The sequence below is a fragment of the Ambystoma mexicanum genome, chromosome 8 (assembly GCF_040938575.1).
Source record: "Ambystoma mexicanum isolate Mex_15411 chromosome 8, UKY_AmexF1_1, whole genome shotgun sequence".
Taxonomy (NCBI): Eukaryota; Metazoa; Chordata; class Amphibia; order Caudata; family Ambystomatidae; genus Ambystoma; species Ambystoma mexicanum.
In genome coordinates this window covers 1254359462-1254377994 of record NC_090929.1, presented here as the reverse complement: position 1 = coordinate 1254377994, position 18533 = coordinate 1254359462, and the positions used below count along the sequence as shown (strand labels likewise).

At 50.0% G+C, this 18533-nt stretch overlaps 1 protein-coding gene across 3 annotated transcripts in view; it reads right to left on the bottom strand.

The window, feature by feature from the left end:
- IDE (insulin degrading enzyme) overlaps window positions 1-18533 on the bottom strand; it is a 2084778-nt gene that overhangs the window by 1490780 nt on the left and 575465 nt on the right. For all 3 annotated transcript variants that reach the window (XM_069611370.1, XM_069611369.1, XM_069611371.1), the window contains one exon: window positions 3871-3983. In XM_069611370.1, the coding sequence (XP_069467471.1) occupies window positions 3871-3983 (113 nt within the window). The remainder of the gene's footprint in view (window positions 1-3870; window positions 3984-18533) is intronic.

Below are 18533 nucleotides of genomic sequence, written 5' to 3'. Positions count from 1 at the left end.
ATACTTCATTTCAACTATGTGACCACCATAGTTGGTAAGTTACATTGTTCAATCTTTCCTCCATTTTGTCAAATTGCTCTCTGCCTTCCTAGGACCCCTCTTTTTACAGACTAGATTGGTTAGAAGCCATGTCTATGATCCTCTTACAAGTTATTCTACTGTAGTTTGAAATAGCTGACTGTATCCCGCTGGCTTTAATACACCTGACATTTAATTAATTGTTTTGTATCGAATAAATTATGATCAAAATGAAATTGTAATTCACACTACATATGCAGCTATACTAAGATGCATTTTTTTCTACCTTTTTCTAGAATTTTGTGAAATATGATTCTTCCCCTGAAGAAGTTTATACTCGAAACGTGTTGGGCCTAAAAACACTGTATAAATAAATGTATGAATTGTTTTTTACATGAAATCTTGTGAGCTGGGTATTTATTTCTTCTGCCCGACCAACTGAACTATGGACTGCATTTAATGCAAATTGTTAATGTGAAATTATTTATAAATAACACTGAATAAGTAATCTGCTCCACAGATACTAGATAGTGTGCAGGGGACGGGAGTTCCTACATCTCTAGGAACAACCACTTTTTCTTCTATCCTTAGGTCAGAAGAAGCAGGCAGACACTTCATTGACATTTTGAGTGTGGTTTATTCAAACAATAATAATGTCTATATTTCTGCTTCGCTATAGGGGTTTTGCTGCCTAAAGTGAACTCAAGTTTGTCAGTCATCAAGTATTCTGAAACAAAGATGTCCTCCGTCCAAAGTTTCTAACTGACCCTACTACTATTTGACAAACTTAAATTATACTAGTTTTCGAGGTCCTAAGACCCTGGCCTTGTCTTTCAGCGCCTCTTCCACTCTGCCAGGCTCTCTTGGACATTCTGGGGCCCTGTGGTGCTCTCTGGGACCCTCTGGCATTTCAGCAAAAGTATTTCAAGCAGCAGGCAGGAGGCAGAGTCAGGTTCATCAGGTTTTATTTCACGACAGATTGACACAAACAGCATCGTTGTAAAGTACACATACCCCAGCTCCCTGCTGAAAACAGAGCTTCCTTTTATATTTTTCAGAGAAAGAAGAGTCGAACCCCCACCATTTTCTAAACACGCCCAGGCAAAACTCTCCACTGATTATACTCGCGCAAAAGGCAATTATTCCTCATCTATTCAACCCTTCAAATTGAAATACATTCTAGCACACATCCTTTGATTTTCCCAGCTACACTACCCCAAATATGATCACACAGCTGCATCCTTTGGCGAGAAATCCAGATATAGCCTCATTATATATCTGGTTTCAGACTATTTATCTGGTTTCTACAGGGCACTGTGGCCTTGAATTTTTCAAGTCCAGCGCTGACTCATGCTACCACTGTCCATAAGGAGCTTCTTCATGCAATGCATTCTTTTGACTCATTAAAGGCATTGTCAGTTAAAGGCATTGTCGGTTACACAGATGGTAGAGTTCTTTTCTGTCTGGGTATAGTAAAAAACGTAATCATTTTCCTACTCAATTTTTTATAACATGCATTCTGTACCTTGCCTGCTTACTAAACCATGATAAAAGCATTTACGACTTTATAAACATAACACTATTTAAAATACAAATTTCTTTTAACCCTACGAGTTCTATTTTCACACATTTACAATAGTAAATCATTCCATAAAAATGTCTCTGCCTAGCTTGAAGTGTGTGGTGTGGGGGGGGCTGTCCCCTACTGCATTCAGTTGCTGGCACCTAATCAATTTTGGCACATCCATTACACTAGTAAAACAAATCTCTAACTACTGGTTGATCTCGTATGGCACTGTCTCTAGGTCTTTTACAGTTCTCGTTAGTAAGATAGCTTCCGATGGTCTCTGGTCTGCTTCTAGAAAGGTCTTGTAGTTATTTTATAATGTACGAAGGTTTGCTCTTCCCTCTTCGGATACTATAGTAATTCTATTTCTTATACCCTCTCCCAGGACTATAGGTCTTTCTGACCTCTGGCCTTTTTAAAGTTGGCTATCCTTTGTAGCAACGTGAGCGTTACCGTTTCCTGGCGTGAGACAGTTAAATCACTTCTTTTTGTCCTTTCACACTAAGTTCCCATTCAGGTTTTTCCCAGGGTGTGTGTCTCTTGTTCTTAACACATTCTCTTTCAGGCTTATTCATTATTGGGATCACCTTAATACAGTTTCACTTCACTGACACTATTTGCAGTATCGCGTCAATTTCACTGAGACTAGTTTCTCTTACATAGTGATGCCCCAGGGGCCACCAAGGACTCATGCCTCCCCTATTACCTCTGTTTGCAGGGGAATGCTTTCAGGCTCACTGCTCTCTTGGGTTATCTTCCTCTACTGTGCTGCTTGTAGTCCTCCTTGGCGCGTTTCTCCCTCTCTCCCTCCCTCCCTCCGGTAAATGTACAGCTCTCCTAAATAAAGATAAATAAAACACATATCCTCCTTTTTGTGCACACTGGAATATTTTAGTTTTAGCTTCAGCGCTGTCCCTGGAGCTTACAATGTTCTTTGGATTAGGCTAGAATTGCCAAAGACTCCTCCATTAAGTGCCATCAGGAGAGGTGTGAAACCCTCCACGAGAAACACCATGACAAATGAAAGTATTGAGAAGAAGCATTGACAGCAAGGGGGAGAAAGAAGAACTTAATGCTGCACCAAATGGTAAGATGGGCTCCACTCAGCATCCACTGCCACCCTAACTTTCAGTTAAACCAGTTATTCAGTGAATCCAAGATCCTCACCACCTTCATGGGAAGTAACACTGGAAATGAGTGCTGTACAATGTTGAAAGCCACTTCTTGTTCAATAGAAAATCAGAAGGGCTGCCTCCAACAGTCTCGATTTTCAAGGAATTAGCTCTAGGTAATTCACCTCATCCAACCGCAATGGAAAACCTATAGACATGTTTAAGGGGGCCCTACCATGCATTTAAAAAAAAGCACTGTTGAAAACCGCACAGAACTCCCAACTCCCTTCCCTGCCCATCACACACCGAGGGTGGATACTGTGCAGGAAGGGATGCGTATGTCTTCTGTTTTTTGTCCCTTCTGTTTTTTGTCTGATACATAAAACCCAAAAAAGCAATAAAGGTTATGTTTTAAAAACTTTGTAATCACAGATGAACAGACTTGAAAAACATAATGTGCACAGGATAAACAGCCTGCCATTCGGGTTCTCTGGGAATATATTTCACAGAATCTCTCCCAGTTTGCTTTCCAAAAAAAAGATTAGGGCTGCCCGACCTGTCACAATGTATCAATAAATGAAATGCCCTGAAGTACAAACATTCTTGATCTCTGAAAATAAGTATTGTCTAGGAGAGCAGAAAACCACTCCCTAACTACAAGGCTAGCACATTTTATGTGGCTTTAAGTCTCCCTGGTCAGATCTAAAAATAATACATTTAGCACTGGAGCTGGGTGAATCTTTAGCACTGGAGCTGGGTGAATCTTTTTTCAGAAGATGGGAGCACGATGCAGAAGCCACAATTCTATTAATATGGTGAGATGATGAACAAATGAGTCACATTGTTATTAAGTTAAGTGGACACACATTTTTTGCTCCCGCATAGAATTTACAGAGGACACCCAATAAAGACCTTACAGGCATAACCAGATGATGAAAGTGAAAACGAAATAGGCTTTCATGAATTGCAGGTCCTTATGCTTTTCTCCTCGCGTTTTAGCTTTATATGAACAAGGCAAAACTTATACCACCTTAGTGGCAGAGCCATAGCTGTAGAACGTGGCAAACATGTTCTATCCCAGAAGATCCAGAAAAAAATTATATTTCACTCACCACAAACTGCACATTTTGCTAAAATTAAGTTGTTGCAAGTCACATCTTACACCTTACTTACCCGGAGGTGTTCTTCCTGAAAAGGATTATCAGGGAATTCCGGTAAGGGTACATTCTTGTTCTCGACTCCTGAAAATAGCTTTACCAATAGGTCAGTCAGTTCATCCAGGGTTTCTGTTAAAAAAGAAAGAAAGAATTTATGCTACACAATTGCACAGCAGGCTTTCAGAGAATGCTGGTGTCTGTGGTGCCACCTGCTATATATTATGTGAACCTTAGAAACAGTACACTGTGGACCCGCCATTCCCCCAGGGCGATTTTCCAAGTTAGGACAGAACTCCCATACACCATAAGGAGTAATATGCCATATGATGCATTTAACAGATAGCCCACAATGGTCTGAAGGTGTCAGCGGCTCTCACTGGAGTAAGATATCCCAAAAAAAAAGATTTGCTGAAGGACAAGTGTTGTGAACATGTGTATCTATCAAATTATTTACTGTGCAGTTTGGGGTGGTGAGTTTTTTTTTTTTAAAGGAAGAGAAAATCATGCCCAGAAGCACTCTGCTTGGGCAAACATGAGGCTTCGAGATGGGGGGGGGGGGCTGAATATTATAAGTTACTCACTGTAGTGACTAACGTACTTTCCTCCATACTGCTTGGCCGTCCCTTCCAAGGGACGGGAGACTGAACCTTTTTCACCAGAAAAAAACATCCCCTTTAAATTTAGAGGCACACGGGGTGTGGCCCAGGGAGCATGCGCTGCCCTAACTCCTCCCTCCGGCACCACACCTCAGTCCCCATTGACACGTCGACAATAGATTTAACATAGTCTAATGACACCAGATTAGTGGGGGAGGATGGTGGAACGTATGGATGAAAGGGGACTATGGAATAAGAGTATGTTAGTCACTACGGTGAGTAACTTATAATTACTCTTACGTCCCGTCCCCTTTCCTCCATACTGCATGGGCGATTACAACAATGTAGCCCCCGGGTGGAAAGGAGACCTTCCTTAAGCAAATAGGTTCCTGAGAACCACCTGTCCGAAAGCTGCGTCAGATCTAGAGCCGGCATCCAAAATGTAATGCTTGCAGAAAGCCGAGGGAGTGGCCCAAGTGGCCGCCCTGCTTAGGAATTGCCAAGGGACATGGCGCTGGAATGCGATGGCTGTTGCCTAGGCCCCGACTGCGTGGGCATGCATGTTGGCCGGAAGCGGCTTGTTGCTAGCCCTCGCACACCTCTTTGATCACAGAGACCATCCAGTGGGATATGGAAGCCTTAAAGGCCTGATAGTCTGGTCTTGAACCTCCAAAAGTGACAAACAGGGCGTCCGATTCGCAGAAGCCCTTGGTCCTGTCCAAGTAAAATTTCAGGGCTCGCCTGACATCCAGGCAGTGCAGCACTCTCTGTGCTTCATCCTTGGGATTAGCAAAAAACGTAGGCAGGACTATTTGCTCGTTCAAATGGAAAGCAGACGGCACCTTGGGCAGGAACGCTGGGTGTGTCCGCGCAACTACTTTGTCCTTGTGAAAGGTAGTATATGGTTCAGAGGCAACCAGCGCCTGGATTTCGCTGATTCTACAAGCCGAGGTAAGTCCGACTAGCAAGGCTGTCTTGATGGTGACCAGCCTGATGTCAGCAGACGCCATTGGCTCGAACGGTTTGTGCGCCAGGGCGCCCAAGACTATGTTGAGGTCCTACATGGAGTGCGGCCTCTTGACGGGCGGGTTGAGCTTCGCGAGCCCCGTCAAATGTTTCTTGATGATAGGATTGGAGGAGGAGAAGACGACCCCCCTCTCCCCCCTCAGAGTTCCTGTAAGCACTGATGGCTGCGAGATATGTACGGCAACTGTCAACCTGCATGCCAGAGTGGGCGAGGTGTGCAGAGAAGGAGCGCACGTCGTCCAAAGTACATGCCCGTGGATCGATGTCCTTGGAGTCTAGTGGCAAAATCTGGTCCATTTGCATTGTGGCCCGGGTAGCATTGCTCCTTGGCGCCCTGAATGATTTCCATATTAGCCTGCAAGAGGCTGAGGTGCCACAGCGTTATTTGCTCAGGAACCACGCTGTGAGGGCTAGTTTCTGTGGCACAGGGTGGATGCCCCTGCCGCCCTCCTGTGCCAGAAGATGTGCTGGGCCAGTCGGGAGATGAATCGGGGGCATCTCCAAGAGGCTGAGCAGCTCCAAGGACCATGGCCTGGCCGGCCACCATGGAGCTATCAGAATGATATTGAGTTAGCAATCTTGCAAATTACTCTGAATCAGCAGAGGGGGCGGAAAGGCGTAAGCCCTCATGCTGTTCCACTGAAACCAAAATGCGTCGCCCAGGGAGCCGGTACCCTGTCCCTGCCAGGAGTTGAACTGAGGGCTCTTCTTGTTGTGCCAGGTGGCAAAGAGATCCACCGGGTGATGACCCCACTTGCTGAAGAGCTCCTGAATAACGAGGTTGTTTAGCTGCCACTCGTAATTGTCCTCTCCCAGCCTGCTGAGCCTGTCCTCCTCCAGGTTTGATTCCCCCAGGAGGTGGACTGCCGTGAGGTAGATGTCGTTTTCCAGGTCCCACTCCCACATGTTGATTGCCAGTCTGCACAGAGGAGGGGATCTGGCGCCTCCTTGCTTGTTGACATAGTACATGCTGGTCGAGTTGTCAGTCTGTAGGAGGATAACCTTGCCCCTGAGAAGTGGTAGGAATGCCCTGAGCGCTAGCCAGATGGCGTTCAGCTCTAGCCAATTGATGTGGTATTCCTGTCAAGTCCAGGTGCAGTGGACCAAGAGATCGTCCAAGCTGGCTCCCCAGCCCTCGAGAGAGGAATCCGTTGTGACGGAGGCCTGTGGGGTGGGAGGCCAGATGGGCTTGCCCGTCCGTAGGTTGCAGTCCCTGGACCACCATGTTAGGTCCGGGTGGAGAGATGGAGGAACGTTGATCATCTCAGATTTAGAGCCCCGCTCCCGGTTCCATGAGGCTGCGAAGTTCAGCTGAATCCTCATCCTCAGTCTTGTGTGCGGAATGGCTAATAGGACTGCTGCAAATAGACCCAGGAGATGTTGCTACCACCATGCTGAGGTCACCTCTCTGCACAGGAATTGGTTGGCGGCCCTCTTGGTGGCCAAGATCTTGTCTTCCGATGGAAATACTCTCTCGGTGCACGTTTCCCAGATGAGGCCCAATTATTTGAGTCTGCGTGAGCTGCAGCTGTGACTTCTTGAAATTGAGCAAGAAGCCCAGATCATGCAGTGTGTTCATAAGGGCATGGGAAGAGTGGTGAACTGCTTCCGGAGAGGTAGCCCTGATGAGCCAGTCGTCGAGGTATGGGTAGATGTGGAGGCTCCGAGGAGGGCCGCCACCGTATTCATGAGCCTGGTAAAGACCCTGGGGGCCGAGATGAGGCCAAAAGGAAGGACCCTGTATTGAAAATGGTAGCCCATGATCCTGAACCGTAGGAAAAAACGATGGGGCTGCCAAATCAGGACGCGTAGGTACCCGTCCTTTAGAACCAGGGAGCACATGCAGTCTCCCTTGCATAATGTCTCTGCTATAAAAGCTGGCATAACCATCTTGTATTTTTGTAGTGCAAGGAGAGGTTGAAGGTGGAAAGGTCCAGCACAACTCTCACGCCCGCCTGGTCCTTCTGAATGGCGGAAATCCTGGAGTAAAAGCACAAAACTCGCTGGCAGGCTGGGACTTCCTCCACGGCTTGGCTCTCTACGAATGGATCTCCGCCAGAAGAGATGCTGTCCCAACTTGAGGGAGTGGACGAGGGAGGAGAGGCTGGGATGGGATGGGTAGGCGGTACTCTGGATACTACAGAGAGGATCCAGGGGTCTGCGAAATTCTGCCTCCAGAAATGTGCATAGAGAGCAAGCCTGCCCCCCCACTCGAGACACGTGGACCCGAAGGGGTGCGTCATGCCTTCTTTCCCTCAGAGGCTGTCATGGAGGCAGGGGACTGGAAAAGGCCCTTACTCCCCCCCACTTTATCTTTGCTTGCACCAATTCTAAGATGACGAGCGGTCAAGGCTGCCTGGATCTCTGTGCCTGGAAGCTGCGGAACCTTCCCAACACGTTCGCCATCTGTCAGAGCGCTGTTGTGACTGGGTGTACGACTTGGGCGTGCTCTTTGTCAAGATGGATAAAGACTTGGCCGTTTGGGAGCTGTTTTTCTTCTTGTAGAGCTCTTTGTCCGTGGTGGAGTGGAAGAGGCCCCCCCCCCTCGAACGGTAGATCTAATATGTGTTCCTGGACGTCTAGATTGAATTTCGTTGCTCGGAGCCAGGCTGTCCTGCTCATATCCGTGGCGATACAGAAGGCACAGCCAGATGCGTCAATATGGGCCATGGTGGATTCCAAGAGGTCCTGAGGCACTAGCTTGGCCTCTGCCAGTCCCGCCTTAAAACATGATTGGCTCTGCGTAGGGATTTCCAGGAGGAAGTCTGCAATTTCCCGCCATAACCTTTGGTTAGTGGCCACCAGCATGGCGTTGGCCTGACGAAGATGCAAGGACGTGTTGGAATACAGCTTCTTCCCGTACGCCTCCAAGATCTTCTCCTCCTTGCCTAGTAGCGTTGCTGCTGTGGAGGTTGATGACGACTGAGGCTTGGAGTATAGTGATGCTGCAGCAATCACTGAGAAGTGTGTCTGAGAATGGGCCGATAGCAAGAGAGTGTATCCCCCTCCATCTGCCTGTACTTGGCGTCCAGGTGTCGATTGACCAGCTGGACGGATTGGTGCTTGAGCCAACCCTTCTTGGCCAGGGAGACTACATCGGTTTGCAGTGGAATCCCTGTTTTGGCAGAGGGGCGCGTGAGGACTTCAGCCAGAACCCCCTCTGCCGGCTGCTCAACCTCAGGTTGGGGTAGGCCCAGGTACTACAGCCCTGCAAGACGTTCATGGACGGCCCTGGCTGAGGACGGCATGTCAGGATCCTCATCCGTATCCGGTGGATCAGGAGGATTCTACAGAGGTGGAGGTGTAGCTGGAGCCGTAGGTTGGGGTACAGGGACGGCAGCCAGAGGCTGAGGAGAAGGCGGAGGCTGGTACAGAACCGCCTGAGGAATCGGCTGAGGAGCTGGAGGCTGCAGCTGTGCCGGGAGCCGAGAAGCTTCTGGTGCCGGTAGCATCGTAGGGAGGACCTCACTGATGGCATCCTTGAGGATAACCCCGATCCGAGGTGAGTTCATGAGCCCAAGGAACCTCTCCAAGAACCTCTGTTCACTGGCCAGAGAGATGGTAGGGGTTACAGACAGGGTAGCCGGGGGCAGCTGGAGCCACTGCATACCCTGCACATATGGACGCAGTGGAAAACTGCCTGCGCATAAGAAGGATAGGCTGTAGGCCACGTACCTGGTTGAGGCCAGTCCCACCTTGACACTCGTTCTTCGCCCAACTGTTGGAATGGCGCCGGACAGGTGCCTCTGTCTGGGGCGGCAGCCAACTCGTCGAGCTGTCTGCCACTTGCTTAGACGGGTTTCTCAGCTCGCTGGGCCCAGCCTCCTCCAAGACTCTTGCGTTTGGATCACGAAGCCTACCCTGCTCCTACGGCCTAGACCCAGTAGGTGCGACACCATTGTCCCGGGGGTCTGTAGAGCTGTGTTTAGGCACCCCCACTTGATGTATTGCCGATACTAGGACGTAGCCCCTCGGCCATACTACCAGTACAAGGGCAGAGCCCCTCTGATGACAATCCGGTACAAGAAGCTTCCGGTCCCTCAACACAGACACCGGAAGGATCCAAGGATGCCTCGACCCCAAGGCCAGTAGCTGCAGCAGCCTTGGTGCACGTGCTGGTACAAGGACCTGAGCAGTCCCTCCCGCACGGGCGAGTCCTTGGTAAGGAGTCTCCCTTGCGGGGTGTGGTAGAAAATAGCGGCCCTACCTTGGGCCTGGCTCTGTGTTTCACAAAGTTCTTGAAGTCCTCTGGAGGTGACTTCTGGAAGAACTCCCTTCACCTGGCTAATCTGTTCAGCGATTTCTATGACAGCATGTCGCACAAGCTTGCCAACTGTTGTCTGGGCCAAGGCAACGTAGGCAGAGGGTGTGGGGGTCTGAAGTTGGGAAGAGCCCGTTGCAGGATGGACACCTGCTGAACCCTCTGGAAGTCGACATGCGCCGACGAGGAGCGCGACGCCTAAGGACCGAGCACCTGAATGATAAGAATGACAAGAATGACAAAAAAGACAAAGTGAAGAAGTATCCGCGTGTGGGATTACATGGCCGAAGCCAAACCCAGGAGCGCTGGTGAATTCGGCCTATTCCTGTCGACGCAGAAAAGGGGGCTGAGGTATGGCACTGGAAGGCGGAGTCAGGACAGCGCATGCTCCCAGAGCCGCACCCCTGCGCGCCTCTACATTTAAAGGGGAAGACTATTTTTTTCTGGTGAAAAAGGTTCCGTCTCACATCCCTTGGAAGGGACGCCCATGCAGTATGGAGGAAAGGGGATGGGAAGTAAGAGTATGAGCAGTCGCATGAGGCATATCTCGTGAATCCTCCTGTGGTCGGCATGCACCGGGGGAGGCGAGGCACTGAAGGGAATTTAAATAAGATTGACAAAGAAAAGGCGCAAGTGGAAAGCTAAAAAAGTCTCAGCGCCAGCTGCCGGGTCCGCCCCCGTGGAAAAAGGGACTGAGGTGAGGCCCCAGACGGCATTGCGTGGCCACACCGCAGCGTGCTATACTGAAGATAAAGGTGAAGCTCCATTTTTCGCTGCCAAAGGTTTCCGTTACCGTCCCCATGTTGGGGGATGCCACACAAGGATGGAGGAAAGGAGACGGGACGTACGAGTAAGGATCTATATCTTTAGCCCTACAACTACAAAGCTTGTTGCAACAAGAGCGCATTGAGCTTTAGTTGCCGGTCTTCTAGCCGAAAGTAGCACCTCCATAACGTCTTCAAGGAGGTCCCAATCTGTGTCTTCTCTCTCAGAAACCAGGCATGTAGATTCAAGGTTCTGATTCCTGGGCGAAGAAAACAAAATACCACCCAGTCCAGACAAATAAAGATCATGGATTTACCAAACTTACTCAACCTCCTGATAATCTCAGAGTTTAAGTCATTTACCTGTAACTATTGTTCTCCAACATGGGTCTGGCATGGGTTCACATGCTCATGAATATTCCAAGTCAGTCTGGGACTCCTCAGTAAAAGAAAAAACGGTGTCCCTTTAACTTTAACATAAAGTGACAGTTTGACCAAGAAGAGCCGCAGAGGGGAAGGAGGGAGGGTTTGCATGTGAATCCATGCCAGACCCATGCTAGAGAACAATTGTTACAGCTAAGTAACTTCAACCTTCGAGCATGGGGTCTGGCAAAGATTCACATGCTCATGTATAACGAATACATAGCAGTACAACATTACACAACCTCAAGAGGTAGGAAGGCTCAACAGAAGCAATTACACTTACCCCTGGAAGAGACTCTCTTCAATCAAACGAGTAGCGTAGCACTGCTTGGCCAATTCTGGAATCCTCCCTGGATTCCATGTCAACGCAGTAGAATTTTGTGAAGGTGTGAGTGGACCTCCACGTAGCAGACCTGCAGATGTCGAGCAGGGGCACACCAGACAGGAAGGCCATTCCCGCAGCGATCGCTCTGGAGTAGGAGGCTTACGGACGGCCGTGCAATGGTCGGTTTGCCAACTAATGACAGTGCATGATGCAGCCGTAGAGACACCTTGTAATGGAAGACTTGGACAAGGCCTTCCCATGGTACACAGGACCAAAGTTTACAAACAGTTGTGAGGTCTACTGAACTCTTTGTGCGTGTCACGTAGTACTTCAGGACACAAGCAAAGTCCAGAGATTGCAAGGCCCTTTCTGCCAGAGACTACGGATTCGGGAAAAAACACCAAAGGCTTGTTGAGGTGAAATCCAACAAAACCATCGGCATGAAGGAGGGGTGCATCTTTAGCACCACCCGTGATTTGTGGAAAGTCAGGTATGGTTGTTTGCAGGATAGGGCTTGGATCTCACCTACCCTTCTGGCAGAGTTGATGGCCACCAGGAAAGCAGTTTCCCACAAGAGAAACTTGAGCGGGGGTCTGATGGAGGCTCGAAGGGCCTCCTACCCCTACGACCCTCGCCAGAACCACGTTGAGGTCACACACCAGGACAAGAACCTTCACCGGTGGGAAAGATCTGAAAAGTCCCTTGAGAAACTCCTTGGCGAGTCGGTAGGACAAAAGTGAAGATCTTCCTGTTGTATCGGGAGATAGCCGCCAGATGTACCTTGAAAGAGGTATGCGCCAGTCCGGCCTTGAACAATGGACAGCAAGAACAGCAGAATCCATGGGGCCATGACCATCAAAGGGGTAATCTTCTGTGACCGGCACCACGTAGCAAAACGCTTCCACTCGTGACCATAGCACTTCAAGGTCGATGACGCCCTGGCTCTAGCGATGGACCTCCCGGCAGACCGCTGCCAACTCATCCTCCAAACCCTAGAGCTGTAGGAGCCAAGCGCTCATGTTCAGCGATCCTGGGTCGTGATGCAGGATTGCGCCTCCTTCACTGGTGAGAAGATCTAGAACCACTGGCAGCTTGAGCGGAGGCGACGCAGACAGGCTGAGAGGGTCTGAATACCAAATCTGCCTCGACCACACCAGGGCAAAGAGTATCATTCTGCACTGGCACCGTTTGAGTGTGTTATTGACTCGTAGAAAGAGAGGAAACTGAAGAAACGCATACAGAAACAGGCTCCCAAAGGAAGGCGAACACGTCCCACAGGCTCCTCGGTTGTTGGAATATGCTGGCACATTTCTGGCATTTTGGGATCGGCACCATCACTAATAGATTATTCTGGGGCCAGCCCCACTTGAAGATGCGGTCGACTTGATCCTGCCGAGGTTCCCACTCGTGGCAGGAGCGCAATTCCCTGCTGAGGGAGTCTTGTGCTCAAATCCCGCTATGTGAAGAGGGATGAGGAACATCCCCTGTTCGACGCCTCAGTGCCACAAGTCCTGCACTTCCTTGAAGAGCACCGGGGATCGAGTGCCCCCCCCGCTGCCTGATGTAGAACATGGTGGAGGTGTTGTCTGTTAAGAGCCGCAACACCTTGCCCTTCAGAGACGGAAGTAACAACTTTAGGGCCCAGAACACTGCCTGTAGCTTCAGGATGTTGATATGGAGATCTTCCTCCGCCGACAGCCACAGGCCTCTGGCGTGTAGACGTCCAGTGTGGGCTCCCAAACCTTCCAAGGAGGCATCTGTGATGACCATCTCCTGTTATGGGGGGTTATTGGGTAAATATTGGGTGATGTTAGAGCGGAAGCGGACGCCCCACCACCTCATCACCCGTCAGAACTAGTCTTCGAGAGGGAACTTGTCCCTGAAGCTTCCGGACACCTGTATCCGGCGAGCGTCCACGAACTCCTGAAGGGGTCACATTTGCAATCTGCAGAGCCGGATGAGGTAGATGCAGGACAACATGCCCAGCAACGACTTGATGGCTCACACCGTGGCTGTCTTAGTCGACGACCGTCGCTGCACCTTCCCTTGAATGGCTGCTATCCTATCTTCACAGGGCAAGGACAGGCAAGATACCGTATTGAGCCTGCACTTAGGAACAGCGCAATCTGCAATGGTGTTAAGCAGGACTTCGAATACTTAATGGAGAATTCCAGATCCGTCAGTAGCTGGACGGTCGTCTGTGTGTCTGACGGCCAGCTCCACGAGCGTACAGGAATCAGCCAGTTGTCCAGGTATGGGTATACGTGTATGCCCCGTAGACAGATAAGCAGCCACCGGTGCCAGGCATTTTGTTAACACTCTGGGGGCAGACTTCAAACTAAAAGATAGAGCCTTTAACTGGTAGAGCTGTCCCTGTACCATGAAACAGAAACCTCCGATGTTTCTTGTGAATGTGGAAGAAAGCGTCCTCCAGGTCCAACAACGTCATGAAGTCTCATTTTCCCAGCTGGCCGAGCATTTGTTTTAACGTGACCATCCTGAACTTTTGGGACTTTAGCTATTTGCTCAGATTTCGCAGCTCTAGGATGGGCTTCCAGCCCCCCCCCCCGTCTACATTCAGACCAGAAAGTATCCGGAGCAACGCAGTCGCTCATGAACCAGCTCTATCGCCCCTTTTCATACCATTGCCCATACCTCTTCCAGGAGCTGAGGAATGTGCCGCTCCCGATGGGTAACCAGAGGGATCCGTGGACACCTGCGCTGAATCTCCAGGGTGTGTCCCTGGGCGAGATAGGCCGGCACCAATCTGTCAGTGGTGATCATCTCCCACTCGCTGACAAACTTCGTCAGCCGGCCTCCCACCACGGTGCACGAGTGGGGGCCAGACGTTGTAGCCAGTTCAGGCTTGCTTCAGCACCGGCATCCTTCCCTGCAGGTGACGGCGATGCTGTCCTCCGCTACCATAGTCCTGGGAACTGCCTCTGTAGGCTTCCCGATTAGCGGATCTGGAGGGCTGACGGTACAAAGTGGAGAAACCATTGGAAGACCTGCTTGACTTTCCCCCGGAGGAGCGAAAACACAAGTGATGCTGCTGGAGAGTGCCCAGGGAATGGGCCGTCTCCATATCCGCTTTGACAACCTGGAGGGACTCTGCGACGGCCTTCCCAAATACATTTTCTCTGTCTAAGGGCATATTCAGCACCTTCGCTTGGACCTCCCGACGGAAATTCGTGGCCTTCAACCAGCCTTGTCGCCGAAGGCAGACACCATTCCCCATCTGCCGGAACACTGTCTGCGACGTCAAACGCCACTCTGATGGCGTGATCAGATGCTTCTTCCCCTTCCTGGAAGAGAGCGATTGCCTCTATTCGCTTATCGTCGGGGAGGAACTCCAGAATATGCCCCAGCTTGTACCACATGTCCCAGTCGTACCTGGCTAGGATGGTCAGTGCGTTGGCTGCCTTGATAGTGGATGCAGTGTTGTAAATAACCTTTCCCATGGCGTCAATCCTTTTCCAGTCGCTGTCCCAGGAACCGTAGATGAGGATGGGTTGCCCAACGTTTTCCTTGTGGCTACCCATACCACTGAATCTGGCGATGGCTGTGACCTCAGGCATTTGGGTGCGGAGTCCAGCACCTGATTGTTCTCCACCCTATCCTCTTAGGCTGGAACGGGTCAAGGGTTCTTCATGAGGGTCAGGCCCTCTACACACACATCGTCCAGAAGGGGCACCGCCATGATAGTCTTCCTCTTGCCTTGCACCACTGGTACAAGAAGCCCTCATTTGTTTCCTCGGGTGTTGGGGAGAATTCTCATTCAATGGCTAATTTCCCTCACCTAGTGAGTCCCTCAGCAGCTTTGCTGGATTTCTGGAGTTTACTTTTTTCCACTTGGTAAGAGTTTGAGCTTTCCCCCACTCTTACCCATGTTTTGCCATGTGTATTTCATCTGTTTTTGTGATTGTGGACTCTGGAGTATACCACTTCAGAAACCCCGTCATGTGTGTTACACAGCACCTTCAGTGCAGTGACACAGGGTTGTCCTTTAGACTTCCCACCGACTCCATTTCTGGGGCTGACTACTGTCGCCCAGAAAAGGGTAAAGTTGCCATTTACTTTAGTCATTTAACCACAGATCCAGTACACCCATCTTACATTGAGTACTGGAAAGGATTAATCCTTAGCCCTTTTTTTTCTGTACCTCCTAGAGCATTGTTTCGCTCTTAACATTTAGACTTGGCTGGTGGCAGTGGTATCTACCCTAACTTTTCTACAGCGATTATACTATAAAAACGTGGGATTGTTTTAGGCTATTATATTAGCCTCGAACTTAAACCCGCTTGACCAAATACTTTTTCTTTTGGCTCAGGTTGGGTTTATTCGCCATTTCTTTTTGTTAAAGTCCTCCTTGTGTTTTACTTTGCGCGGCAAACCAGGTTTGCCTACTTTGTTCACTGTCTTTTGGCGGGCTTCTGCCAAGAAGCCCTCCTCTAGGCGCCTGGGTGTCTAGGTGGGCTGAATGTGAGGGAGGGGTGTAGTCACCCCCTGCACAGTATATCCTAGGAAACCCAAGTCGCACTTTGCCATGATTGGCTGAGGTGGTTGTCCAGGCTGGACAACCCCCCTGCTGCGTGATTGACAGCCAGGCTGTGTGAATGGGGGATTTTCGCATAAAAGGCAGGACTCTTGGGCTAGAAGTCAGAGTCGCCATTGGAACTACAAGGAACCAAAGAGAAGCGGAGAAGAAGTCAGGTGCTGCAACTATCCCGTCCCGGTGAAGCCCTGCTGGAGTCCTAAGCTATCTACCCTTCGACGACCAGAGAAGATCCAGTCCGGGGTCTTCTTCCCTTGAGCCTGATGGGGATAACCAGCTCATCTTCTACAGCCAGAGGATCCTCTTCGTGGTCGAAATTGCTGCACACTGCTGTAGTGGTCCGGATAGCCATCTGAAGAGCCTCTCCTGTTTTTAAGGAGTGCACCTTTTATTCACCGTCGTTGCTGCCGGCTTCAGCCCTGTGTGGTGCCGACCCCGCCAGACGTCGTCCTTCGTATTGAAGCTCCAGGAACCGTGGGTCTGCAGGAAACTACCAGGAACAACTGCCGTGGCACCAGCTTATTCATTGAATAAGGTACTGTGTTCTGCTCGAGGAATTAGGGTGAATCCCTTTTCTTCGCCTCCAAGGCTTGCCCTCGTCTTCCCTCCTTATAACTTTTGCTTCCTCTGTTGACACTATCTAAGTACTCCTGGCTACGTTGAATCGTGAACTGTCCGACTGTGTGATCCTCGACAACAGGAACCCGGTTCCACTTGACACTGGCTCCGGCCTACTGACTCTTGAATTTGTGTCTAGGAGTGTTCGCTGGTTCTGTCTGCCTTGACAAAACTATTGCCTATGATTTTTGACCCCAACTCTCTCTGGGTATCTCAGGTGCCAAGTGTGTTTTTGCCCCAGTAACATTTCTTGCCGCGGATACGCGTTTTAGTAAGACCGAACTGTCATTACTGTCCAAAAGTGATCGCAAGTGTATTCCCGGTAACATCTTTTGTTTCACAACACCGGTCCGCTAAAACACAGGGTACTTACCTTGAAGTTATACCATACAAAGTGAATTGGTTAGTTGTAGTATATTTTATGTGTGGTTTTGAATTAATAGAAGTGTTGTGTTTATAACAAATGGTTTAAAAATGAATGTACTTATGTTTTTTACCTGAAACCTTGAGTCAGTGTCACAGTAATTGTGGTCCCTTTGTGTAATCTCTGCTACTGCTCATATACTCTTGAGATAAGCCTGGCTGCTCCGCTACTGCTACCACTTTAACATAGTAGTACAGGCTTGTACCAAAGGTAAAACTTGTATTGCCACCTGTAGTCTTAATTGTGTGTAGTGGTCCCTAAGGGCACTGCACAGGATTCTGCCCAATATCGGGCACAAGCAGGAATAGTTCAGAGGCTCTGGAGGTCATGGAATGAACAACCCCACCTCATCCGGTGGGGACACCGCATGTGGAGCAAGCAAATGAGGAGACTCGCCGTCCGCTGCAATGATAAACTCATCATCCATCGTCGTGGCCGTATACGTCCCTGTACTGGTGTCTCGGTCTGCTGGGGGAGAAGGGGCCCGACAGAGAGGTTGAAATGGGGTGTCTGATGACGCTGCATCTTCGCTGGAGGCCGATCGAGGACCTTGGGGACCACCGGAGCTGGGGGCATCCTATGGATCTGACACCAAGGTGTGCAAGGTCAACAGAATGTCCAACAAAATGTCCTCGACATCCTCTTCAAGGTCATTGTGGACCGTGTTTAAGGACTCCTGGTCTTCGTTGTGCCCCTCATCCCCCGAAGGTCTTGAAACAGAGCCTGAGCCAGTTTCCCCCTTCTGGCATGCCAGCAGACTTTTCCAAAGTCTCTGCGGTGGTGTCACACCTTGGTGTTAGGGTATACCACCTGTACTGCGGAGGCTTCCTTTGCAGGTTTCAGCACTCTTAGCTGTCGTGGTAGTAGCAGTCCTCAACTCGGTCGCAGATGAAATCTTTGCCTGTGCCAATTGAACCTGCTTTAGCCGTTCGTCGTCCTCCGTCCATGGCTTCTCGAATTTCTCATGTAGCTTAGCTGTGGTAGATTTCCTTCAAGGAGCTTCATTGCCTGTTGGCAATGGAGGCAGAAGGTGATGTCGATCATGCCATATCCACCTTGGGAACCGCTTCCGCCGCAAACCCGGTGGACTTGGACTGGGTTTGTGGCCTGGCCTTGGGCCCCCCACAGATGAGGCGCCCTCAAAGGACTTAGACCACTCCTCGGACCGGCCAGTCCTGGGTGAGGCATGATCCTGCTTGGAGCACAGGTCAGAGGCCTTGGCATTAAGCCACACCACCAGTCTACTCTGCCTGTCCTGCGTCTTCTTGGAGAACCCAAGGCATATCTTGCACTCCACCTCCTTGTGGTCTGGTGCAGTCAGAGGCATTGCAGGTGCTCCTTTCTACAAACACATTCCGTAGCTCACATTTGGTGCAGGGCTTGAAGAGGGACCTTCCCTTCTCCATGATGGTTGGAGGGCGCAAAGTAGGCCAGATGGTCGTCTAGAATTTTCTACTACCTTCGCCCGTGAAGGGCGCTGAAATTCACTGAGAACGGATCCCTGCTGTTGGCAGATGGAGAAAAGAGCACACAGGCTCCTTCGGAAACAAAAAAAAGAACTGTCATGATGCCTACCTCCAAGGAACCAGGTCCGACCCAGCAACCCCAGAGGCAGGCATCATTTCCCCCAGGGGAGTGCCAGCGGGCCCAAGCTGGGGCCCTTTGGAAGCAGTCCTGGCGCCTTAGG